This window comes from Anneissia japonica, unplaced genomic scaffold (assembly GCF_011630105.1).
Source record: "Anneissia japonica isolate Jap-2015-1 unplaced genomic scaffold, ASM1163010v1 scaffold1302_len1884557_cov193, whole genome shotgun sequence".
Taxonomy (NCBI): Eukaryota; Metazoa; Echinodermata; class Crinoidea; order Comatulida; family Comatulidae; genus Anneissia; species Anneissia japonica.
Window position 1 is genome coordinate 1,462,918 of NW_022736804.1, and position 27,359 is coordinate 1,490,276.

At 35.1% G+C, this 27,359-nt stretch overlaps 2 protein-coding genes across 4 annotated transcripts in view; both read right to left on the reverse strand.

Moving 5' to 3' along the window:
* LOC117116869 (serine/threonine-protein kinase 11-interacting protein-like) overlaps nt 1–2,690 on the reverse strand; it is a 29,885-nt gene extending 27,195 nt beyond the window's left edge. For all 3 annotated transcript variants that reach the window (XM_033260973.1, XM_033260974.1, XM_033260972.1), the window contains exons 1-2: nt 2,577–2,690; nt 1,215–1,405 (exon numbers count right to left, since the gene is read on the reverse strand). In XM_033260973.1, the coding sequence (XP_033116864.1) occupies nt 1,215–1,405; nt 2,577–2,670 (285 nt within the window). In that variant the 5' untranslated portion in view covers nt 2,671–2,690. The remainder of the gene's footprint in view (nt 1–1,214; nt 1,406–2,576) is intronic.
* A 7,212-nt stretch (nt 2,691–9,902) lies between these two features.
* LOC117116855 (histone-lysine N-methyltransferase 2C-like) overlaps nt 9,903–27,359 on the reverse strand; it is a 61,082-nt gene continuing 43,625 nt past the window's right edge. The window contains exons 35-49 of the mRNA XM_033260956.1: nt 22,794–27,185; nt 21,512–21,910; nt 20,732–20,899; nt 19,911–20,461; nt 19,653–19,757; nt 19,274–19,383; nt 18,576–18,819; nt 17,592–17,704; nt 17,295–17,415; nt 16,904–17,066; nt 15,975–16,111; nt 15,745–15,875; nt 15,406–15,574; nt 14,180–14,479; nt 9,903–13,880 (exon numbers count right to left, since the gene is read on the reverse strand). Of these exons, the coding sequence (XP_033116847.1) occupies nt 13,788–13,880; nt 14,180–14,479; nt 15,406–15,574; nt 15,745–15,875; nt 15,975–16,111; nt 16,904–17,066; nt 17,295–17,415; nt 17,592–17,704; nt 18,576–18,819; nt 19,274–19,383; nt 19,653–19,757; nt 19,911–20,461; nt 20,732–20,899; nt 21,512–21,910; nt 22,794–27,185 (7,196 nt within the window). The 3' untranslated portion in view covers nt 9,903–13,787. The remainder of the gene's footprint in view (nt 13,881–14,179; nt 14,480–15,405; nt 15,575–15,744; nt 15,876–15,974; nt 16,112–16,903; nt 17,067–17,294; nt 17,416–17,591; nt 17,705–18,575; nt 18,820–19,273; nt 19,384–19,652; nt 19,758–19,910; nt 20,462–20,731; nt 20,900–21,511; nt 21,911–22,793; nt 27,186–27,359) is intronic.

The window sequence follows — 27,359 nt, forward strand, 5'->3', positions numbered from 1 at the left end:
ATATAACATAAATCAAGGTAGCCGTTAACACTGTTAAATCATATATAAATCATCAAAGAAAGGTAAATACAGTGTACCTTTCTTTGATGATTTATCAAAATTATATTATGTCCTTTATTCGAACACTGTATTTACCTTTTTTTGATATATATATATATATATATAGTTATCTGTTTACATACTTGAATGTCTCTTGTATTATTGTACTGTATGTGCTCCCAGGAGAGCCCTGTGACAGTAACTATGCATTGTTTTTGGGCAATCCAGCCAGGCAGCCTGGCCATACATTTTTTTTAAATTGTTTTTACTGGTTAAATAAAATGATATGATATATGACATGCTGGTTGAGTCAGATGCTAGTTTAGTCTCGGCTATTTTTAGTTGTAAATCGAGACTCATATCACAACCACTTGAAGTGCAATTCGTTTCTTCTACTTCTATGTTAATTGAGACAAAGACATTCTACTACTACAGACTTGTATGGCTACTCAATATATTATTACATGGTCGCTGTTGTCGATGTCATCACAAACGACATCAACCTCCTTCACATAAAATATTAACATTAATCCTTTTCCTCATCATCATCATAATCATCACAGCAAAAGAAAAACACTTTGTGTTGTGCAAGGCTGACTGACCAAAAATCTTAAAAAAATATATGGTCAACTATTTTAAAAAAAAAATATTTTAATTGTAAGCTAATACATATAAGGCAATTCAAATATGAAATTGATTTTTTTAATTGTTTAACTCATGACGCAGACAGTATGTTTAAATAACTTTTTTTTTTCTGGAGCTTGAATGGTTTACAAAAGTTTTCAAATCTTTATATAATTTGAAAACTTAATTATATATATTTTAGACTAGTAGTTACCATTTTAGTAGGCAAATTTTATGGGTGACTGATGGTTCACTATCCACCATAGAATAAGACCTAGTTACAAACAAAACATATTTTTTACCTTACCATCCTAATACTATGTTAGTACAGTAATAATACACAAAGCACATCCGCATAATATCAGAAACATAATTAGTAATCTTTTTGTAACTAAATAGTAGGTGGAGGTTCACATTATTGCTGGTGACAGTGGCTTTATGATTCTCTTTAATCTTTTCTAGGAACTACTAATTATATTTTATGTAAATGTGAACTTTGTATTGTTTTCCTGAGTAAATAATAAATAAATAAATCACAATGACTACTTTACCTTCATAATGGGGGTCTTCTGAACAACTTCAAACAGAAACTCCACATCTTTGACATGCTTTTTATCCAGACCATTCTTACTTGCTGAGCTGGTCCCTAGACCTTCGTAGTGCACGGCAAAAAAGTGGTTCAGACAGGCTAATGATAGCGTATCCAGTGAGAGCTTGCATTCACCACGAAGGATTCGTTTTTCTAATGAAAAATTAAACATTTAGTAACTAGACGGATATTTTCTTGTGAGAACAAAAATTCAATACCTAAAATTAATTTGGGTTTACAAAATCTAAACTTTCTACCAGTTTGCATCTGCCATTGAAATTAGAGTAGGTAGTAAGTTTAATTATGGAGGAAATATGGTTTAATTAAGGACCATTGTAATAAAGTTGAAAAATTCAGCAATCAGTTTGTATTTGTCATTGAAATTTGATGTAATATATTTGACCGTTATATTAAATGGTTGTTTTATATTTTTACCAACAGACAATTTTTCTTAAAAGAAAAACTTTTATCTTTTCTTAAGTTATATAATTTTGTTTTATATAAGTTTATTATTCAAGGTCTTCAAGGATAAGATTTACAAACAGACAGCCAAAAGGCTGCATATGAATGTATTACAAAAATTGCTATACAGTTAAAAAACACCAAATTTTAAGAAATTCACAACACAAACAAAGAAAAGAAACCAGGGATAAGAAGCACAGCACCAGACATAATAAAAAATTAATAAAAAAATATTATTTTGTTCAAGAGAAAATTATTCATCAAACACAATGTAATAATGCACAGGTGGGCAAACTGCAAGCTAGGCTTCAACAACTGGAAAGAAACCGCAGTTGTAGCAAAAGACCAGAAGAAGGGGAAGGAAATAATTAACGAGGCCTTAATCTCCAAATGAGGAGAAGCGAGCGGTAAGGTAAGGTAAGGGCAAACAGCAATATTGTTGTGCCATGTGAAAACCTATAATGTGTCCCCTATAATCCTTGGCTAGAAAACTATTGTGTTATTACGCATTGTCCCCACACCAATGATCCTCTGTAAAAAGTAATATTAAAACTAAGCATAAAGGTATACGCAGTGCATTAATGTTTTTATGAAAACATCAAAGTTTGGGTGCAAACCTCATTTTTTAACCAGAAATTTACTCTGGTGCTGCATATTTGTTTGTCCACCCCTGTAATACTGTATGGTATTTCCTACAATCAAAATGCTTAATTTAGAATCAAAATCATTTAAAAGAGTATACAATATAATTATCCTATTGCAATAAAATGGCCTGGAAATGGGGTCTGTTTATCTGTCTACAGTAGTTGATGCAAGCAGAGTTTAAATTCAAATTTCATACAGTACAAAATGCAGAACATACCATTTTTTCTAACAACATCGGATATGGTCCTCAGTAAGAATTGATTATTATTTGCCGGGGGGATGGTGACAATTGATGTATTGGCAGTTGCCATCTCACAACTACGAAAGGCTTTACCTGTATTAAACAGAAAAACAATCAAGGCAGAGAATTAATAAATAACATTTAATCTTTATTGTTCATTGAACTGTATTTACGATTTTTTAACAAAAGACGTCCACACATTAAAAAAATTGAAACCAAAATAAAACCGAGAAACTGTTTAATACAAACTTACACAAAAAAACTACTGTTCACAACAAATTAGCAATAAGAATATATCCTCACAATAATTTCAAAGCTCTATTTTACTCATATGACAACAACGATCAATTTCAGTTTCAACAATTTACAAAAACTAATATTTACATTTTCTTTCTCTAATGTTCAATTGAAAGTTATTAATGCACTTAAATTAACACAAAGTAGTAGTTCAGCTGCTAAATTCCTAGATTATTGGTTCAATGTTGACAGCACTGTATCGTTTCAATATCTTTGTTCATTTTGTTCTTTAACTTTCTTTTTTCATTTTATGTTATATATTTGTAATCATAATACCATAAACAAAAGAAAACATTGAAAGTACTGTACAAGGTAGGCCTACTTTTGGAGGGGGGGGGGGGGGGGAGAAATAAATATCTGTCAAAATTATCCAAACCCACACCTCCTGCTGTTCCTTCTTCATACAGTGTTGGAATAATAATAATAATAACAATAATAATAATAATAATAATAATAATAATAATAATAATAATAATAATAATAATAATAATAATAACAAAGGTCTGTGAATGTTTAGAATGTTAAAAAGGTGAGTTTTGAGTTTTTTGAATTTTTGTTTTAAAATGCTTCATTCAGTTATGTCTTTCTATTAAAAATAAATCAAAAAATATTTGGGACATTTCAATTTTTTTTGTTTCTAGCTAGCCTAGTATTGACAAGAACAGTTTTAATGTTCTTTATAATCTAGGATTTTGTATTCAAGCATGGAGTTTATACAAACAAGATATCAAAATATTTAATCAAGGACAGTCTGAGTCACAAAAAAGTAAAAAAAAAAAAAAAAAAAAAAAAAATCGGCACCTGCGTAGGTCTAGGCCCTAAATTACAGTTCAGTAGGCCTGGTTCTAGCTAGGCTAGGCATAGCATAGGCCTAGTAACTCAGATAAGGTCTTTTCAGTGAGATACACCGTACAGACAGGAGATACGACCACACTAGGCCTAACGTGAAATAAAACTAGTTACGCCTTGGCGGGCCCCCTAATGTCCTATTAATATGTGTGTTGTCTGTGGCCCTATCCTACCGCGACTGATGGCTAACCTATCAACTAAGCTAGGCCTAGGGCCTTCTCTTTTACACATCTAGATGTGTATAAGAGACAGCTGTAATACTGTATGGATGGTCCTCAGTAAGAATTGATTATTATTTGCCGGGGGGATGGTGACAATTGATGTATTGGCAGTTGCCATCTCACAACTACGAAAGGCTTTACCTGTATTAAACAGAAAAACAATCAAGGCAGAGAATTAATAAATAACATTTAATCTTTATTGTTCATTGAACTGTATTTACGATTTTTTAACAAAAGACGTCCACACATTAAAAAAATTGAAACCAAAATAAAACCGAGAAACTGTTTAATACAAACTTACACAAAAAAACTACTGATCACAACAAATTAGCAATAAGAATAGATCCCCATAATAATTTCAAAGCTCTATTTAACTCATAAGACAACACCGATCAATTTCAGTTTCAACAATTTACAAAAAGTAATATTTACATTTTCTTTCTCTAATGTTCAATTGAAAGTTATTAATGCACTTAAATTAACACAAAGTAGCAGTTCAGCTGCTAAATTCCTAGATTATTGGTTCAATGTCGACAGCACTGTATCATTTCAATATCTTTGTTCATTTTGTTCTTTAACTTTCTTTTTTCATTTTATGTTATATATTTGTAATCATAATACCATAAACAAAAGAAATGCATTGAAAGTACTGTACAAGGTAGGCCTACTTTTGGAGGGGGGGGGGGAGAAATAAATATCTATCAAAATTATCCAAACCCACACCTCCAGCTGTTCCTTCTTCATACAGTGCTGGAATAATAATAATAATAATAATAATAATAATAATAATAATAATAACAAAGGTCTGTGAATGTTTAGAATGTTAAAAAGGTGAGTTTTGAGTTTGGTCTTAATAATAGCAACTGAAGGTGAGTCTGCAATATGTTTAGTGAAGGAGTTCCAAAGTGTGACGACAGCTAAAAATAAAAATGATCTGTGGCCATAGAATTTAGTGAACTGTTGGAACAATGAGCAGATTAAGGTCATAAGAATGAAGTGAGGATAAGGAGACGTATTTGGAACCGGGGATGTAATCTGATTGGAAAGGACCAGCAATATCAGAGTACTGTAGCTATGGTTTTAGATATTTGTTTCAACAAGATAGCGTGGCCTTAGCCAAGGAATTATGTTAACATGATGCCCAACATATCCAGGCGGTGGTCGTACATGTAGACAAAATTTTTTAATGTGTAAATAACAATTACACAAGAAATATTTATGAAATGAACATTGTTATAAATATTTGTAAATTGTAAGCCACTGCTCTAAAGGAATTTAATAATATTAATAATAATAACAACATGATTAACTTTACAAAAAGCCAGTGTCACTCTTGGAATTAATGTAATTTTACTTTTATAGTATAGTATTGATAAGAACAGTTTTAATGTTCTTTATAATCTAGGATTTTGTATTCAAGCATGGAGTTTATACAAACAAGATATCAAAATATTGAGTCACAAAAAAAAGTAAAAAAAAAAAAAAAAAAAAAAATCGGCACCCGCACTAGCCTAGGTAGCTAGATACAAAACCGATAGAGGGCGCTATAGATCGACAATACAAACATCGCGATAGAAAATAGTGCCCCAACGGAGATAGGATATCCAATGTATTAATTGGGTATTTCGCTGAAGTATACAACAATTTGACCGAATTACTTCCAGATAACACTCCAAAAATGATTTCTGGACCAAGTTATTGGCTTTTTAAGTGCGCGAATCGATTTAGTAGAAGTTTTTTTAGTACAACCAATGTTTCGTCGATTTTCAATAATAAAAGGAAACCTTCGCTAGTTTTTTGGTTAACATGTTTGTTTTCTTCAGTTTTTAAACTACAAAGATAAATAAGTTTTAAATAATATTTGTGTGCATATTAATTGAAATAGATGGCATAAAATTCTATTGTCTTATCATGTACCTCAGCTAGGCTCGGCTCGTGCGAATAGAGGGCACCCTCATTAATTTGCGGCGGCTACACGCGGGGTAAACGATGTTTTCCCCACTGGCCACCATGTTGTCTGAGGCCTGCAATTAGGCCTAGAGTTATGCGATTCAATATAGTTTATTACACGTAGAATCTATAAGTTGATAAAAATTATTAAATCTAATATAAATATATATACTAAAATACTAAATTATAATCGTTAGTAATTGTCAAGTATTATTTTAACATGCCCTAAAATGCTACATAATTATACTGTAAGGAACACACTTCTAGTATAATATAAACAATAGGAATTAACTCCAGCAAAACACATATTTAAAATAGCAATATCTCCGCTAATATTGGTCCGATTTACATACTTTTTGTTTTAAAATGCTTCATTCAGTTATGTCTTTCGATTAAAAATAAATAAAAAAAATATTTGGGACATTTCAATTTTTTTTGTTTCTAGCTAGCCTAGGCCCTAAATTACAGTTCAGTAGGCATGGTTCTAGCTAGGCTAGGCATAGCATAGGCCTAGTAACTCAGATGAGGTCTTTTCAGTGAGATACACCGTACAGACAGAAGATACGACGGATACGACCACACTAGGCCTAACGTGAAATAAAACTAGTTACGCCTGTGGCCCTATCCTCTCCCCTAGCTACGCTACTGATGGCTAACCTATCAACTAGGCTAGGCCTAGGGCCTAGCTACTAGGTAGGACTACTAATTATATCAGGATTAATACTCACCCTGAAGTTTAGACTAAACAATATGATTGTCATATAAACCAGAGTAGGGCCATTTTCGATTATATTATGATTTTATAGATCACCGGCAACACGTAGCCATATACAAAAACACAATTATGCATGCACTGCTTTCCTCCACTAGCCAGCAACAATAGCAGACACAATAGCAAGATACAATGCGTAATAGGCCTAGTCCTAATACAAATCTCGTGACACAAACTCGAACGAACGAGGGCGCTGCGGTGGTAATTATACAGAGCTATAGGCTCTGAATTTATACAGAGCCATAGATATACCTGTTTCTTTGCTCTATGGATATACAGAGAATTTAAAAGGCTGAATTTATAATGACTGTACTTGGCCTAGATAAAGCTTAAGTCTGAAAAAGTCATTGATCGGTATTCTATCTTATGTCGTAAAATGATAAATTTACAATCCCACTTGAAATTCATATTAGACCTTAGCCCAACCTTGTTTAGCATCTTTATAAACGACTTGCCAATCGACAAAACATGTGACCCCTTAGTTTTTAATAGGATACCTTGTCTTTTTTATGGATGACCTATTGTCATCTTAAACTTCACATGGTTACAACATGGTTTAAATTAATAAAGTATACATTAACACTTTAATGTTAATGTAGACAAAACAAAAAGTATGTTATGCATGGAATCGTTGAGACGATGTCGTGCCGCTTGGCTCCAATCTCATCGAACCAGAATACACTGTATTTAGGAATAATTCCTACATTCTGGATCATAGGCCTAAACTTCTATGCAAAGGTTGAAAGAAAGAAACCTAAAGGTTATTTTAAAATCAGAAATAATCTATATAATTATTATATTGTTGTGGTACATTCCAAGGTTATTTCACTCATTGAATCGTGTGAACTTTCTAGATGCTTTGAAATACATTTCGTGCATTATGAGACGTCTATTATTGAATAGGCCTACACTCCGAATTCACAGTTTTTCCCTACTTTGCTATGGACGATTAATAATTATGATGATGAAGAAGATGATGATGATAAGGAGGAAGCTGTGCAAGATTAATTAACAGGCCCTTTGATGTGAAGTATCAAGCGAGGCCCGTAGCCTAAGTTACGGTTGGGAATTTGGAGATTATCGTCGTCGTCGCCAAATGTTCAATGCACACAGTCAACCAATAGATGATTTATGATATCTGTTTGTATAGAAAGTACTGTAATATGAAACCCATAAAATATCATTTCAGGCACTCATTTATCTGTCTCTGGAAAATATAACATATGAATAATACAGAATAAAAAGAATTCAAATAAAATAAAAATATGTAAAAAACATCTACACTAAATCAAAATGTAATATTCACTGCCTGTTGGATCCCAGTTTTAGTATTGCAGGGGTTCAGAAGGCTTTACAGTATGACCAATCCCTGTATTTCTGATAGATTGCTGATTAATGTAAAATAAGCCTATTTAAGATTTTATATACAATACATTCACAAATGTTATATAAATCTCATATATCCGAATTACGTTATATACATGCACCTAAGTAGAAAGTTTAACTTAATAATTTTAATAGGTTTTATGTTTTTTGTTTAATAGTTTTTAATGATATTACAGTCTAATATGACCACAACATAAGGAAGTCCTCTCCTTTAAACTTCTAACCTTCTAAACTTTGCATATCTCAATATACATATACATATATATTTCCTTAAATCAAGGAAGTCCACTCGTTAAATTAGTACATATAGTATAGATGATTTTGTCTGTCAATCTCAGGTATCCAAATTTTAGAAAATTAGGTTTTATGCATGCACCGACATGCGAACTTTAAACTAATAACTTTGACATGTATATGTTTTTATGTTGTTTGAATGGCTTCATTAATAATAATATTACAGTCTAATATGACCACAACATATAAGGAAGTAAGTATAATACATACTCCAAGTATTGAAATACACGCAATCGTGTTGGGATTCAATATTTCGACATTAATTATGTCATCATCAGGAATCAGGAATCAGGAATATAAGGAAGTCCACTCTGTAAATGTTTAGCATAATATTGTATACTTACAGAGAATTTCGATTGTTTATCAATATCATTATACTTATGTTAGATCGAAATCACCGATCGAAGCACCGACGAGGAAAGATTAAACATAATAACTTTGATATGTACATGTTTTATGTTATGTGTTGATTAGTCTTAGTTAATAATATTACAGTTTAATGGCTGAATATTATTAATATTCAGTTTAATGGCTTACAATAATATTAGTTTAATTTTTTAATGGCCCCGGTACCCCGACATGGGGCCCTTGGCGGCCACCTAGCCCCAATCATCAGGCTCGCGCTTCGCTCGAAATCTGACCACAATTCTCGTGGCTACGGCCCTGGACCCCGAGACAGTTTAACCAAGGAGATGTAAACATAATTATTTTTACCTCCCTAGTTTAACGATAATATACGGTCGGTGCTACAAAATGTGTAAATGAAGAAAGTTATTAGATTTCAATCAAACATAAATTTAAAGAACAAGGAACAGCTGATGCCAGAAGTTTATAAGCGTTGAAGGCAAAATTGCAAAGACAATTAAAGGATGGTACATTTTTTAATTCCCGTTAATTGACGAAGGACACTTTTTTTTATTGTTCCTATTTTTTGTTGAATAATAATTTTTAAAAAGTAGCAGTGGCGAGTCCAGTTTTGGAAAAAGGGGCGCTCCCTTCCCACATCATCAGCCAAACCATCTTCAAAATAAGACATCAAAAACTCTTAGCCGCTGTACACCTACACCATTAGAACACCAAACCCGCCCACTAACCAGAAACCGCCCACTCGGATCATACGTTCTTAATTGCCACACCAAATCCTGGTTCAGCCGCTGTTTAGCAATACATTATTTTAAATTTTTAAGTTTACATTAGTTGTGTTAGGTGGTAGTGTACTTTTCTTTTTTTTTTGGAGTATGCTACCAACATGAAGTAGTGAATTAATATGGTGAGACTGAAGACTTAATGGAAGTGGAAATTGTTGGAAATTATACAAATGCTTTGTGGTGGATCCAGAAATTTGATATAGAGGGGGGGCACAATCACTGGGCCTAGACCACCTCCCCAGTATGACTGGGGCAATAAATAAAGTTTCTATGATGGCACCTCCTCTGGATGGCCGGAAATGGCACTCTCCGACTGGAACCAAAACAATTAAATATGGATGAAAAAACCGAAATGAGGCAAAACAAACTGAGTGACAAAGAACGATTATAGAATTTCTATGAGAATAAAACATTTATTGGCGGAACCACGGCACAGACAGATTTATTCACAGTGAAGTAGACAGTAAATGACGAAAATACCCTATCATAATTCTTTATGTACTAGATAGTCACTATATACAACAAAGATTGTGTTTGGCTCCATAATTGCAAACACAAGTAACACAACAAAAACAGGCCAGAGACAATAATAAATTTAAAAATAAATGAAAAAAATAACAATAACCATTATGGTAAATGATTGTATATTTCATTAGATGTCCTTAATTTAGCATTGTTTTATACTGTAACTAAATGCCTTTTGAATAATTTACAAGATACTTATAACAACTGTATATTAACTGTACATATATTCTAAGTTTTGTTATAAAAGTTGTCCCACAATGTCTAAAAAATTATTGTAGGGTGTAGAAATGCCACCAATAAGCCCGAACAGAGTAATTGTGTATACGCTAAATACATTTGACTGCAAAATAAGTAACAATTGACTTCAAAATAACCATTTGTTTTAAAGATATCAGCAGCAACAAAAGAAAACATCAGTAACAAGTTTATAAATTGCACATGGCAATCTGAAAAAGGAAAAAAAAAAAATTGTAAGTTCATTGTTTAAAGTCAGGAAATTCCAGTTATTACAATTGAACATTTTTTTTAAATCATTACACCATATCTGTAAAATATCTGTACAAATGTTACAAAAAGTGACAAGCTCCTATTACATAGAAATCTTAAATGTTTACATGGCCACAAAATAATCAGAATATAAAACCAGTATATTCTCTGTAGTGATTTTTCATCTTGTTAATCGAAAAAGAAAATGGAAAAAAAAAACAAAAACTGGTTGAATTGCAGCGGGGGATGGCGACTAAGTATTCACAATAACACTGAATTCACACAAACGGTAGAAAATAATATGCCTTCATAAAAGTCTCTTATCTAATTATGAATATTTACACGACATACACTGTTGTTGCTTTGTTCTTGGTAGGCAAGAACGAAGCAGCACATTTTTGATAAGACTTGGAAGAAAGCATGCCTAGCACCCAACGACAATCGGTCATTTGAATACTACGTATTAATCTGATACGAAAAAAAATTATGTATAGATGTACAAAAAAACCCAAAAAAACTGGAGACAAATCTACAAATTTTCTTCAATATAGTTGTACAAAATAATGGTAAATTTACAACTTGTTTTACAGTTTTAAGTTAAGAAATATTCATGAAAGATTTTCTCATGTAGATACAATACACCAATTTTATAATACAGTTTCAACAATGTGTTATTCTAACTTAAATTCTATTTTTTGTCTCTGTCGCACATGGCTACGTCATAATAATAAAAAAACAAAAAAACGCAAGAATGATAATAGGCATGTAACCATTTACCAGGACTTATTAACTACTAAATTAATATCTATTAACTCATCAAAATGATCCATTTTAAATCTTGTGTTCAAATAATGACAGTGTGATTGGTCAGTTCAAAACTTTTACTATGGTGATATGAATCAATATTTTCCATATTTGGGATATTTTTAAATATTGTTAACTCTTAATCTATTTCAAACTTAGCACCAACATGCAAAGTTTGCACAAGAGAATTAAATAGTTGAATTATTATGTTTTTCAAAAGTAAAAAAAAAATTCATTTTGTTTTAATAACAGCTGCTAATTTCAATTACTAATTGTTTGGTAAACTCAAAATTTACATTTTTTTCTTTTTGATTCACAAGCAATCTAATCCCTGACAGTTGAGAAAATAAAATCACAATGGTCTCAACTCACTATGTTACAAATAAGTCCTGTTTAAGTTCATTGTGATAATTCTATGTTCATTCCTTAAATTTAAGCCATTGCAATTTCTCGTATACAATTCCATTTGTGTATGTGATAAAACACCTATACAATTTAATATCGCAATATTTATTACATTATTTAGAGCATGTTGGTATACTTTGATTTATCTATCTCAGTTACGATAAGATTTTCTGTACAAGAGGGGTATACAATAGGTAACTTTTTAATATAGTTCTAATTGCATTATCTATACATTCTTTTTTTTTTCCATAATGTGACTCTTTGAAGAAGAAAGAACTGGAGAGAATTGAGTCACTTCAATCTCACACAGTCCTCAGCCTGGTTAAAATGCCTGTACTGGCAAATGTATAAATTATTCCATTTAACATATTAGTTTTGATTGCTCTCATATCATCATTATCATCATTGTAAATATTGATTCATTTTCTTCCTAAAATTTTCCAAAATATGAATTAATTGTGTACAATATATTACTTTGATTTTATTTATATATTAATATGTTTATATAATGTTTTGCTAAAAAATAGAGAAAATTTTACAAATGGATTGAGCGAATCCTGGGTAAATTATGTGACTTAACTGCACAATTCAATTAACATATATTTAAATATATTTCACATGCTATTTTATCCTGTGCGGACCAAGTAAAAAAAGATGATATACTTTAATTGAAAATTGACAGACTCATGTTTCTACTATTATTTAAAAACATTTTATAAACAAGAGGCGATAATGTGTGTTAGTTTAGATAAATACAGTAGTGTCAAAATTATTGCCATTAAAATGAGGACTGGTCATTGTTTTCAAATTACTTACCTAATCTCTCATCTCCCCCACCTCCCCTCCCCTCCAATTTCATTGACAGACTATGGTCAAACTATCACATACATACTGCCAGTTTATCTAGATTATTTCCATGAAAATACATGGGAGTATATATCTATGGACAGCTGGGTCAATACTGCTTATTAACTATCACTTGTATACTAAAGGCCTGTCCAGACTATCAAATTTTATTTGACATAGACATGCAACATACCTAAATATGGTCATGATGACATCACATCATGACCATATATAGGCACATCATAACTATATATGGGCATACAACAGTTTTTTTTTTGTCAAAGAAAATTTGATAGTTTGGAAAGAGCTTAACAATCATTACTTGATTAAATACAACACCGATTGTCACTGTGTTAGTACTGATGTAGGCATCAATGTCACCCTCTTACCACTAATGACCCATCGGTTTATAGTTCGTAGTTGACATCTATCTATCATATTATCTATTGTGAATGATCATCAATTGTTATTTATACTTTTATGTACATTTTTCGTTTAAATAGTCAATAGTAATCATGTGTAATAATTCTTAATATATATCTATAGTTCTTATATGAACAATTTGTTGGTCGTAGAGTGATAAGGATATAGAGCAACAATTATTTACTAGTGTTTAATAAGTGTGTTTTGTACCCTAGGTTTGTGTGTAATGTCATTGGGAATTAAGTCAGTGAAATATTCCCACTGCTTAATCTTCAGATATACCCGATCTGTAGTAAATTGACAAGTCCAATTTTACATCTATACCAGCCAACCAGCTGAAATCGTTTTTCACAAAATGAGCTGGTTCATAGCAAGTCACAATATATTCTTGGTGAGACTCTCTCTAACCAAGTTCTGTCTATAGGTTCTGGTTCTGATAGAATCTCTTGGGGATGTCAAGAGCTTTTGTCAACTTTTGTTAATCAAAACACAAGCAGAGACCAGTTACTCCTTCACTTCTTCAGGTAACTGATCATCTGCAGTCGACTCAAGGTATTCTAAATCCATGTAGATTTAATGGAGCTGTTCTCAATAATGCCATAGGTGATATAATCTCTGTGAATTAACTGTTCATGTTGATGGAAATCGATAATTCAATAAAAAGCTTCTGAAGGATTTTTGACATATCTGTCATCACTGCTGCACTAAGTGATCCATATAAGAGCACAAGAACATGTCGGAGCTCAATCAGGTGTTTGTGACCTCTGTTTGTGACCCCTGTTCAGTTCATCCACTTTCGACAGTTTGGTGCTTTACAGCCACAGGGAATCTTGTTCGAATCATCTTCAAAGTCAAATTTATAATCATAGGTAAGCTGGAAAAAAAAAGATAGATATGATTAATAAAATGGTATCCTTTTTTCAAGAATACATTGATTTGATTTGATATTTCAGTTTTGGCAAATAATAATTACAAGATGAAAAAAAAGCATACTTAATCACTGTTGAAAATGCTGTTGAACTTCCTGAGGTACAGGTTATATATTGAAGTATGGAATGGAAAAATTGCTGTAAAGCATCTTTTTAGTCGTGTTTCAGAGTATGTAGTGTTTATCAAACAACTTGTAAACACTTATAAATACTTGTAAACATTTCTGATGCTAATTGTTCTTACCTCCTCGCCTTTGGAAATGCGTCTGTTGGAGATAATAATGATCTTGTTGTCCTTCTCGAAGCTAACGACTTCAGCAACGCAGTTGGGATTGCACGAATGGTTAATGTATCTGGCAGAGTTGCCGGACAGCGTTGCATCAATCACCTGATCATCGTCCAGACGGAACATGTAGATTCCACGATTTGATTCCTCGTAGTGCTTCTCTTTACGGTCGGCGACCTCGTTCCTGATCAGGGTGCCGATGTACTCAATCACCATAGTGTGTTTTTCAATGTCTTTGGCAGCATACAGTCCAAGACCCTGAGAACATAGCAAATTAAACATTCATATTATTTATGCCCGTGTTAATTGGCAAGAAATATTTGTTGGACTTGGTTGAACTTAATCAGTCCCCCATTTCAGTGGGGTCTTTCTGGTGGTGAAGCGCAGTACACTGAGAGACAATCCCTTACTCTTTTCCGAGGAGTGCACTGTGTTCTTTAACACACATGTGCACCATATTATACGGAGTACCAAACGCTTAAACGTCTCTTTCGATAGACAGCGCACCTATTTTATACTCGTGTTTTAGCCCTCCAGCTGAAATACAAGGTGAGCAGCAGATGGAACAGAACCAGGTACCGAAGGAAGTCCACGTTTTAGCGTGGGCACACGCAGTGGCGCTACCATTAGTTTACCCGACAATCCTATGTTGCTCTTTTTCATTAAGTTGCAATTTTCTATTCAAAGTTAATAACTTAATTGAATATACAAAGTAGCTATTCATAATATTTAGATTTTAAGCTGTACACTGAGAATATATGATATCACGTACTGTCACTAAATGTTCAACTGAGAAATTACAATAAGAATGGGGCAGTATTGTGTAATTTAGTACAGAAGCCATAATACTTTTACTCATAACTTTGGCAATAGCAAGGCGATTCCAGTACATGACTCATCATTTCACAACTTATAATATGGAAAACATGAATATATTAAAAGTCCATTTCCTTGCTCTGGTCATTGGTGCTGGTTTTGGCATGGCAAGAACACCCCCCCCCCCCACCAAAAAAAAAAAATATACTTAAACATCTCTTTGCTTCCCCAAAGCATTAAGCATATTTATTGCAATTCATACAACCTCTACCTCTAAAGGGTACAATCATAACAGCTTATATGTATCACAATGTGTGTAACTCTGTTTGCCTATAGAGGGTGTAAGCATACTGATCATCTTTCCTTACCTGAATCTGTGAGCGACCCAAGAAGACATTCGATTTCCAGTCGCTCTTCATCTTACGGTATTGCGATGTCTTCGAGTGAACGAATGTCTTGTATGGATAAATGCTATCACCAGTGACCAGTGGTTGATGGTAGGACCTTGATGTTGTGTTGCTTGTCAGAGTATGAGATCTTAAATGACAAAGATTTATTTTAGTGATTAAAGAACAGGATCCCCAGTGAGAAATAAAATGAGTTTTTCAATAAATAAATAATAGAAACATAAAGAATTGTAGTCATCATAATTGGTGCCATTCTCATTATCTTTTGATTTAATCATCAATTGAAAATAAATTGTGTACCTCTTGACGTGTGTTCTCATTTTAGGTTCCGTACGGGCACATCCGGATGGATTGATAGCCAATGGAAGCTCTAGGTACGGTGATCGTCCGTAGCGAAAGTTGTAGTTCTGAATCAGCTCAACACCAGGAAGCTGCAAGTTTAATCATTTTACAATTTTAAAGACATTCTACAAAATATTTTGTCATTGTTCTGTATTAATTGTTACTGTTGAAATAGATACCAAACTTACTGATTCAAGTACGTGTAAAATGGCTGGTTCTTGCAGACCATACATATCCTCCCCTGTGATGAACCGTGGAAAGAGTTTGAGCATGTCGGCCTCTCGTCGAAGTTTCTCAATTGGCAGTAAGATTTTCTGCCAAACGCCTGAGTGGACAAAATTTGAAACGATTAGTAGGTTAACAAAATGTAAGACCTAAGATCAAGTCAAATTATACAAAATAAAGATAGACAAGATATATCATCTTTATGACTTCTCGACACATGGCATATTTTTGATCTGTGAAGAGATTTACTTGTTTTAAAACTACTTTAAATACTCTTAAATGATTTAAAAAGTTCCACTTTCAAGCAAGTGGAGCGCCTACATAATCACACGAACTTTTTGCTAAGTAACACAGGGGCGGACTTCCGGCTCCCACCCTCACCTCTGTTTTCAAAAGTTAAAAAAAAAAAAAGAAAGAAAAAGAAAAAAATGATTGTCCAAAATGCCTGAGGTTATTTTCGGTTGTGTAGAAAATGAAAACTTTGCGGGGGAATGCCCCTGGATCCCCTAGGGTGGCATTATCTTGATCGGCCCCACTTTCAGGGTTCCCCTTTTCAAACATCTCTGGATCCGCCCCTGCACCATTCTAAAACATGCGACATGCCTAAATATGGTCATGACGACATCACATCATGACCATATATAGGTACATATGAGCAAAAAACAGTTTTTATAAAAAAAAATTGATAGTGTGAATAGAGTTTTAGAGACATATGCCAATTCAATTTCGAATACATATCTAATGCAGTAGCCTTGTTAGGACAAAATTTCATTAACAATTGTTTTTTTTTGCAGATACAGTATGTGGAAACAACAGCCTTGAAATAACTAACAGTGAAAATGTAAAGGCATTTTGAAGGTGATAGGTAAAAGAATCTGGTTAATATATCCACCTTTGATTGTAGAATCTTGGACAGTAACATCCTCATGTCCCTGCTCCTGGACACGGATCGTAAACACTGGTTTCCCGCCAGAATCACCGATGGTACATACGTATGAACATCGTTTGTTGGTGTATCGCATACTCCAGTACAAGCGTGTTGCCTCAAATCCAACCTGCGAACAACAATTTGCATATATCACTCGCGGCTATCAACATTTTACCCTAACTAATGCTGTTACCACTGCCGTAAGTTCTTAATAGGACAATGACTAACGACAGAGGTTCACAGATTTGCTATTAGCTAATGCATTTTCTGTTGAGCAATACAGAACACAACTTGCAAATGTTATAAATTTATTAGCGAAAGAACAGTTTTCAATTAATTAAACCGTAGAACTTACAGGGTATATTGCTGTTGATGAATGGAATGATTGCATTTGGTGTGGAAGAAGTTGACCGATACATTTAAACACAAGGCTTCCTACACGCAGTGTTCGCTTATTCTCGCCATCCTGCATAACCCTGGGATGAAGATAATAATTGATCATTATTCACTGCCCTTAAAATATTGATATGTATGTTGATAAAAATAATAAATTGTGAAGTGCAAATATCTATTGCAACAATACTCAGAAGAGAGTTGATTACGTTTAAAAATAAAAATATTCCTATGCCTTCAACTGAAAATGTTTGTTTACCTGGCCACTTGCTTGTGTTCGTCCCTACTGATGTATACTCGTCGGAAAACAGTGTGTGAACCAAGGGTACTCTCTGTAATCTTAGATGGCGCATGAAGAGGGCAAAGCATAGTCTAAACAAACAAACAAAAAATACAAAATTACCAGCTTTGATTCTTCACTTTAAAATTATGGAAAATTCATTAAACCACTTATTACATATTGAAATACATAAACTAATTATTCTTTTCTGTGCCATTCCACTATTTCCAAGCATTTAAAATTTGTTTTGATGCATATGTAAAATTTTCTTTTTCTTTTTGCTATCTGAGTGGTTGGCTCATCTGTTACAGTTTAGGCTCTCAACCTTGAGGTTGGGGTTCAAATGTCAGCTACTCCTTTGGGCAAGGCACTTTACTTCACTTCTCTCTCTACCTAGGAGGAGCTTAATTGCAGATTTGTTTGCAGCACTGACTAGGAATACTCCCCCATGTATGCTGGTCTGCATAATTGGGTCCAAATGAAACAGGGGTTATACAGTTACTTAGGTTTACTTAGGTGATGTACTGGATGCAGGACTAAAGTCCTCTATATCCAGATCCAAACCGGTTAATTCTGGAATATTGTATTTTCGCCTTGTAATCAAAATTCACTGCTTAATTCTTTAAAGAATGTGTCAAATCCACTTTCAAATGAATAGTACGATTATTGAAACAAAACTTTCGCAAGTCGATGCATGATTGCTCTTTTAATAATTTAAGTGAATGACCACAAGTTTTATCAAAAGTACTTATTTGCAAAAAACTAGATACAGAATTATCATATTTATTATTTCAGAGTTTGTAAGCTTTGAGACTCTCTTTCACTACATTACATGATATATAAATGCTGAACATTGTTAAAGAATTTCAATCATCGCAGAAGATAAATGAAATGTTTCGAAGTTGTGTGCCCCTTTGCAATCCCAATCAAAAAATTCAACGATGAATGTTATTGTCATCTCACCTTATCTTTGAAGAACATACAGTTGTCGTTTATTGCACATCCAAAATGATAAATATTCAGACATCTGACCTTGTGACAGTGAACTGTGGCCCCGAATTTGCTGCAGTAGCAGCACTTGTTAGCAAGTCCTCGTTTAATTGACGTGTGGACATTCATGAGGGCACCATTTAAAGTCTCGTACACCTCATATGACCACAAGGCACAATTAAGATGCACCCATGAGTTGACGTTACAATTAAGCAATCTAGAACAATAAAAAGAGTTAAAACTCTTCTATAAATTGAGAACAGGAATTATTATTATTATTATTATTATTATTATTATTATGATAATGTAGTAAAATATTTAGATCAAATTATATTACCCAAACCTAAAAGCTAAAAAAAAACAAACTATACACCCTGTAGACTAAAGCTTGCCAAACAGCTTTGTAAATGGCCACAATGGATTTAATGGTAAGGATTTATAAAATTTTACATGAAAGAGTAAACAGCTTTGCAAACAGATATTTTGGACTATTTACAGGGCTGTTTTACCCTTGTGTGTGGCTAGATTCAAAGAACATACAGTTTCACCAACCATGCTCTATGGTACCATTGTCCCGACTTGTCTGTAGTCAGTTGACAAAAAAACAATAATACATTAATATTTGATTCTAAATTAAAAAGTAATTAAAATTAATTATCATATCAAAATACCTTGCTGATCCATTTGTGTCCCCATCTCCAACATCGCTGCAAAGAATACAATTCCTCGCATCTTCAAGCCCACTACCTGGCCGCAGAGATGTACCAAGTTTTTGAATTAACTATATAACAGGAATAATTAACAATTAAAATTTTTTAATTGTTGTGCAATGCCAAAACAGAAAATAAAAAGAAAATAGGAAGAAACATAATAATTAAAATTCCATTAAAGATTGCAATACATTTTTAGTAATGGAAGTACCTGTGATTTATGTTATTGTTTATCACAAAGTTCAATAGCTAATTAAAAAAAAAGGACAAACTAAAACTAAAAATGTATTGTTTTTGTTAGCACTATTTTATTGGTAAGTTACTAACTGAGTTATCTTACCACATCAATGTCTTCTTCAACAGGGTCAGCGTATTTCTTTCGTGGTAGGCAGTATTCAGACCATTTCTTGTAACGAATGTTTTTCCATTTCTTCACCATGGGTTGCTGAAACAAATGCATTATTTACAGTTGTTAATTGCGAGAGAATGTAAAAAAAAAAAATGAGAGATTTGATATAGTATGGATTCCTGGAGTACGTAAATACCTTTTTCTAAAAAAAACCCCTAGGTAATTAAGTAACTTTCCATTGATACTTACTGGCTTTGGTGTTTCAGCTAGTTTTCTTTTAATCTGAGCTTTCACTTTCCATTCTTTAGCTTCCTTTGCTAGTCTTGCTTCCTCTTTTTCTCTTGCTTCCTTCAAAGCACTTGCCTCTTTTGCTTCCTTTAGGATCTCTTTGTATTCCCTCTTCACATCTGCAATCTTAACCTCTTCAATTTTTACCTCTGGCCTTGGAGGCGAGGGAGGGCCCGGAGAGACGGGCGGTGGACTAATTTGCGTCGGCGATACAAGCTTAGGAGGCAAAAGAGACTTGTGACTTGGATGGTTCACGACTGGCCCAGTAAGTTCTTGCGTGTTCAGTAGAGTTTGCGTTCTCTGCGTGAGAGTCCATTGCATGAAGCAATTCGTACTGCAGAACACAGATGATGGGTCTGGCGATTTCCCTGGAGGGGTAGCGTCAGTTGGTTTGTAGAAAGCTTCCCCAAGTATCAAGACGTCGCAGTGCTTGCAGAAACGCTGTCTGCTGGAGGAAGCTGATACCAAGAGATTGTGTGCTTCTTTCACAGGGGAATCCCCTTTATTTGTACCTTGAGAATAAAGTAATTAATAGTATTACTAAAAGGAAAGATGATTACTTACAAAACAAATTAAAGGTTATGTTAGTAGTCTATGAGATATGTGAATATACACACAACACAATTATAATCACAAAAAAAAATTTAAAAAATAATGAAATCAAATGTTTTTTTGGGCTGTAAAATAATCATAAAATAAACTTGGTTAATAACATGTAGAATACCAACAATCTATAAAGTAGACTAATACGCCGATAGAATGTACAAAGTATAAGTAAATACCTAATGACAGGTCTTGCTTGAATGCTAAGTTATTCAACTGGATGTTGGACGGAACTGGTATCTTGAGAATTTCAGAAAGACTCACAATAACGTTGTGTGGGTTGTTGCCTGCCTGTTGATTGAGTGTCAACGTGACTGAGGAACCAACGGTTGTGTTCTTTATTACACCTGGAGTGGAATAGAGAGACATGTTACAAACTTTGGAGCTTGTCACACCTTAAATTTAACCATCAATATAATTTTGTACCTCAGCATCAATTATGTTGGGGTTGAGGAAGAGTTATTCCGTAGGCTATGTCTAACACATTCTCTGCCAGAGACGTGTGTTAACTTCTGAAAGAGTTCAATGGGCATCAAGGATGCGAGTTGATGTTCACACCTGTTCAAACATACTACTATTGTATTGCACTTAAACTCGCTAGCAGTGGTTGCCAGAACACAAAACTCTCGCCTTGGAGGTTTAGGGATGAACATTGAAGTAATGATCTAAAAATAAATATTGTATGTTTGTTCATGTTTCATTACAATAGATGGGAATGTTTTTCATTATGGTGGCGCCCTTTATTCCTTGTTCACTAGATAGATGGCACATTGTAAATGGTGGATAATGTTTTTTTTTAATAATATAACATGCAAAATATTAGATTATAAGAATGCGAGAAACATGCAATTATTATAAATATGAAAAAAATATATTTTAAAACTTAAAATGAAGCAAAAATTTAAAAATCAGGCAGGATTGGTGGAAAAGAAAATGAGGAGACAGGTTTTGGCACATACCTCTCCTTGGCGTGGGTTTTACAATAGCGAAAGCCGGCGATGTTGATCTCTCCTTCTTACATAACGACTCTGCATTCTCTGTTATCAAACGCAAACCTTTGTACCGCACAGGTTCACTGTCATCTAACTCTGGGGATGATGATGGCACGCTGGAATCCGTATGCAATAGCATCCGGACGCGGAGTCGGTTGGCTTCTTCAGCAGAGCTAATATTCGACGGTGGAGGTGTCGGTAGAGAAGGTGGTACATTGACACCGCTGTATGCCAAGTTTGCGGCTCTAGTAATCGTGCGCTGATGAGATTGCATCTCGCGTAAGAGCTCATCCCCAGTGGTTAGTGTTACATCCGACACAGGAACAACAGAGGAGAGAGGGCTTGCTCTTAACCCAGGCATGCCACCTTAGTAACAAAAAAGGACAGGTGTAAAACAAAATACAAAATTCAAGGGATGCCTTAAAATTATTTTATTTTTAACCTTCTTTCCTGCCATAAAAAATAAACTAACAAAAACATGCATACAAAATTGCCAAGACAAAAAAATAAATGCACCCTAAAATATATAATTTTCAAACATGTTATGAGTTATGAATGTACAGTTAAGTATTTTAACACAAACAATAATTTCCCAGCTATTTTAAGAAGACTTTTTTATACCTTGCAAATTAAACAAGTTTATCATAAATTTGAGATTCAACTTCAAAAGATCAATTTTTAAAGTCATATCTAAATCTACAATTCCTAATTTGAATGGTTAATTAGCAATCTCTTTAACAATTATATATTCATTGAAAGTTTGCATGGCAAAGTAACAATATTAATAAATGCTTGTGGTATGCCACATAGGCAATTAACTATCACTATAACTATCTATGTGGTGTATCGCAAGCATTAATTATTGTCAGATATTCACAACTTTTTTAAATATATTAAACTAATATTTAAATGGTTCAAACCTTCTACATTAAATTTTGTCCAAATCAACAACTGATATTTTAGGCCTACAATTCTGCAAGTGAGAAATACCAGTTTTACAGAATACTTTGTATGGTTAAGTAAAAACTGAGTTGTAAACAGTCCATAATTGTATTGTTAAATGCTTCTAAAAAAAAAAAAGTTTTTACTATATGAAATTTCATATTCTTTACGATGTCAAGAATACAATTTGTTTTGGAAATCATTATCAACAGTTTCACCTGCCAGCTTGCATAAAATGGTATAAAAAAGTCTCACTAAACCGCTAGAATCATTTATATCATCATTATTTACAGTTACTTTTTCCTACCTGACTTTGTTCTTTGCTTCAATAACTTCTTTGATACATCTCCAGTATGTATTTCACCATTGACAAGGTTTAGTTCCTTCTTAATTGGAGGAGAGGATGGTGGAGTTGGAGGGTTATTCGACTCTAATACACCATTTGGAAAAAGTCCATAAAAATCTCGAACTCCATCAATCAAGGCATAACCATATTTTCCTAAAAGTTTATTCTTTCCATTTAATGCACTGCTCCCAACCGGCTGACAGAGAGCAAAGTTGATAACGACCTCTGGTTCACAGAGATCCAATACTGGAAGCTGTTTCAGAGCATTCATAATGTTGTCCTGGTTCTTTGCCTCTGATTTGGAAAGCTTCTTGCGTTTACGAGGTGCTCTCTCTTTTGGACTCTTTTTGGCACCTTCTTTTTTCTTTTGTTTCCGATTCTCTTCTATTTCAAATTGTTTTCTTTTCTCTTGTATTTCCTCTCTGTGAAGCTCCATCAAAATTTCATGGTCATTCTTAGCAGGTTTTCCATCCTTCTTTTTAATAACATAGGGCAGTTTCTCCAACATCTCCAACTGTTTCAGTTGTTCTGGTGTTAATTTAATCTCCTCTTCCTCCTCCTCTGGTTCTCGTCCTGTACCATTATTACCATTTGGTAGGGCAGGTTGGACTTGATCGGTGTTTTGATTAACACTGGCTTGTGCCAACTCAGCCAGGTGAGGAGGAAGAGCCCCAACCTTATGCTGGCCATAAATTGCTGGTCCCTGAAGCAACTGCTTCAGAAGTTGGTTCTGAAGGAAGGTTTTCTGTGCTCCTGAGAGCATACTGGGGTCTTGATTACTCAGCTGCTGCATACTATGTTCATCAATACCAGCTAAGATTGGCAGAGCATTTACAGGAATGTTAGGATTGGCAGAACTGATGACATTAGAACTTGCCTGCTGCACTAATTCCTCTGGCTTCTGCATGCACATCTCTGGTGCCATTAAGTCATTAGGTGCTGGTGTTGTATCTAGTGGCATCAACGGTAGGGGACGACCAGGACGGACATTGCTCATTACATTACCATCAGAACCTTCGCCGTCTGTGTCCTTCTTTTTTTGGTTTTTCTTGCGCATTCGCTTCTTTTTAGGCTTCTCTTTTTTATCTTGAGACACTGGATAGTTTGGAGGCATTGGAAAGCCTTCTGGAGGTGGCATCTGAAGGCTATCCACCATTGGCACTGTAGATTGAGATTGTTGTGATATTACTTGCTGGATGTGATTTAACGTTTCATTTGTAGATTGCATTGCTATAACATTTGGATCTTGCATTGGAAAACCAAGAGGATCTTGATTGTAGAAAGCCATCTCCCCTTGAGAGGATTTTGTGTGAGTTTGTAACCCAGCTATTGGATTTTGTCCTTGCTCTTGCTTCATATGTTGCATTTTTATCTTTTCTATCTCTTGGACCAATTGGATTCTTTGTCTTTCGCTTTGTTGTTCCAATTTAGCTTGCCTTTCTCTGGCTTGGAATGCCTCACTAAATGGATTGTTGTCCATTACAGAAATCTGAACATGTTGCTGCTGTTGCATTACTGCAGGTGTTACTCGAGGTGACATTGGAGGTTTTATAGATGACATGGGATTTTGTACCATCCCTGGATGTGGAGGGGTAGGGAATTTTGGATTATTTCCCACTATTGGCGATGGAGTAGCTGGATTCATTGGTGACTGTGCACCTTGCTGAAGACCAATTGGCACCATAGGAGATGAATGGCCTTGTGTGTCCAGTGTAGAAATTACAGGAGAAGGCTGACTTCCTTGTGGAGACTGTTGAATAGCTTGAATCATAGGAGACTGATGTCCAGGCATGGGAGACTGTTGTCCGGGAGGAACTATTGGTGACTGTTGCCCAGGAGTCACCACTGGAGATTGCTTATCTGATTTAGTTAATGGTGATTGTTGACCAGGTAAATTATTTGACAGTACCATTGGTGACTGCTGGCCTTGGGACACAACTGGAGATTGATGCCCTAAGGAAACCATGGGAGACTGGCGGTCTGTATGAGCCAATGAAGCTGGGTCATTTACAGGCACCATGGGTGACTGAGGATGGCTCTGTTGAACCATTGGAGAACTCTGTAGGGCTGGCAGAATACTAGCTGTAGTTGGAGCTGTTGATATTTGATCTGATTTTGATAACTGCTCTGCATTCCTCATCTGTCTTTGCATTTCATGCATCATGGATGCTGGTTTATTTGTTAATCCTGCAGCTTGCATTTGGTTGGCTTGAATTTGGTTGATTTGCAGTTTGCAAATTTGCTGGCTTAACTTCACCATTGATGGCATCAATGGTGATGGCTGGGGAACCATTGGAGATTGTTGTCCAGGTTGTATCATCGGTGATTGTTGTCCTGGTTGTAACATGGGTGACTTCTGTCCTGGTTGAATCATTGGTGACTGTTGACCAGGTTGCATCATTGGTGATTGCTGACCAGGCGGTACCATGGGTGATTGCTGACCTGGAATTATCATTGGTGATTGCTGACCAGGAGGTATCATTGGAGACTGCTGACCTGGGAGAATCATTGGTGATTGCTGACCTGGAGGCATCATTGGAGTTTGCTGACCTGGAGGCATCATTGGTGACTGCTGCCCTAGAGGCATCATTGGTGACTGCTGACCTGGTGGCATCATTGGTGACTGCTGACCTGGAGGCATCATGGGTGACTGCTGACCTGGTTGCAACATTGGGGACTGCTGTCCTGGATGGAGCATAGGTGATTGGTGGCCAGGTTGTCGAACTGGAAGCATTCGTAGCTTTTCCATCATTCCTGGCTGCTGCAACATTCCTTGTTGGTTCATAGCAATTTGTTGACCTGGTTGCATCATAGGTTGACCTCCATGTAACATGCCACCCTGCATCATTGATGGTTGCATGATTGACTGCACATGCATTTGTTGTCCAGGCTGCAACATCTGTCCGCCCTGCATCATTGACTGTCCTTGTTGCATAACAGGACCTTGCTGTCCACCCATCATCATTGGCGACTGCTGGCCTGGTACCATCATTCGTGGTTGACCACCAAGCTGCATCATAGGTGTTTGGCCTTGGGGCATCATTAGAGTTTGTTGGAAATGCTGAATCATGGCACCTGGTTTCCCCGGCATCATTTGTCCCTGATTGCCTTGAATCAGATGAGGATTCATTTGTTGTCGAATCATATGAGGCATCATACCTCTAGGATGCATAAAGGGAATTTGAGCATTACCCATCATAATGTTTTGTTGACCTTGGAATGGAGGTCTTTGCATCATATTTGCGGGACCACTTAATGCTTTCTGAGGTTTTAATCCATATTCTTCCATCAAGGAGGAATGCTGGCGTACAAGTTTTCTGGCAGCCTCTAACTTTTTAGTAATGCCTCCATATTGCTGAGACAGGGCCTCTAACTCCTTAACATCATTTTCTGGAAATACACGATTACTTTTTTTACAAGATCTTTGTCTAGCTGATAGAACTTTCTTTCGTTTCCTAAATTTGCTTATTTCGGTATCTAGACTTTTTACTTGCAGTTGCAAATGTTGTTCTTTACGAAGTAGCCACTGCTGATGTTGAACTCTGTCTTGAGGGTTTGGTGCTGGTTCATCTGAAAATGGTGGCATAAATCCTTGGCCTTCTAAGAGTGCTGGTTTTTGTGCACTCATCTGCATCCTTGCCTGTTGGTTAGCCATACCAGGAGACATCATCCCTAGAGGAATTTCTCCCATCGGTTGTCCCTGAGGTCCCGGCATATGCTGTATAGAATTTGGTGATGGCATGGGCATAACCATATTCCCACCCGGACTTTGTATTCCACCAGGCATTCTTGGTACACTAGTTGGTGAGGATGCAGGAACTCTCTGATTTTGGTTTAGCATGTTACCCATCATATGTGGTATGGGACTTGGTGAAGGACCTTGCATACAGTGATTTGTCATTCCACCAGGCATTCTAGGAACACCTGGAACTGGTGGTCGTTGCATTCCCGGAAACACCTGTGAACCTACTGGACTAGGCATTCCTGAATTCATGGGAGACATTTGACCAGGTGTATTTGCCATCCCTTGCTGTGGTGGACGTAAAGGCATTTGGCCCGGCACCATTGGTGACTGCTGTCCAACTGGTATAGGAAATCTTGGTCCTGCCATAACAGGCTGAGGATTTGGTGAAAAAGTTCCTTGCTTATTAATCAATGGGTCTGGAGCTGGCATACGTGATAAACCTGGACTTGGCTGAACTTCTGGTTGAACCAATTGATCTACAACTGCTGCTTCTTGTTGGGCAGTACCACTGAACTGCTGCTGCTGAATTTGTTGCAATTGTTCTTGGTGCTGTCTATTCATAGCTTGTAGGAGTTGAGCATGAGGACCGGGTGCCTTTAGTTCAGCTTCTGAAACAAATTGTAAGAGTTGTACAACGAAATAATGAAAGCAAAAATATCTAACGAATAACTTTGATACGCTTTTTTTAAAACAACAATACCATTCATATTAGAACAAAATGAAGGAAAACATATACATGACCTGAACTATGGATTAGAAGCATCTTTTATTTTAAACAATCT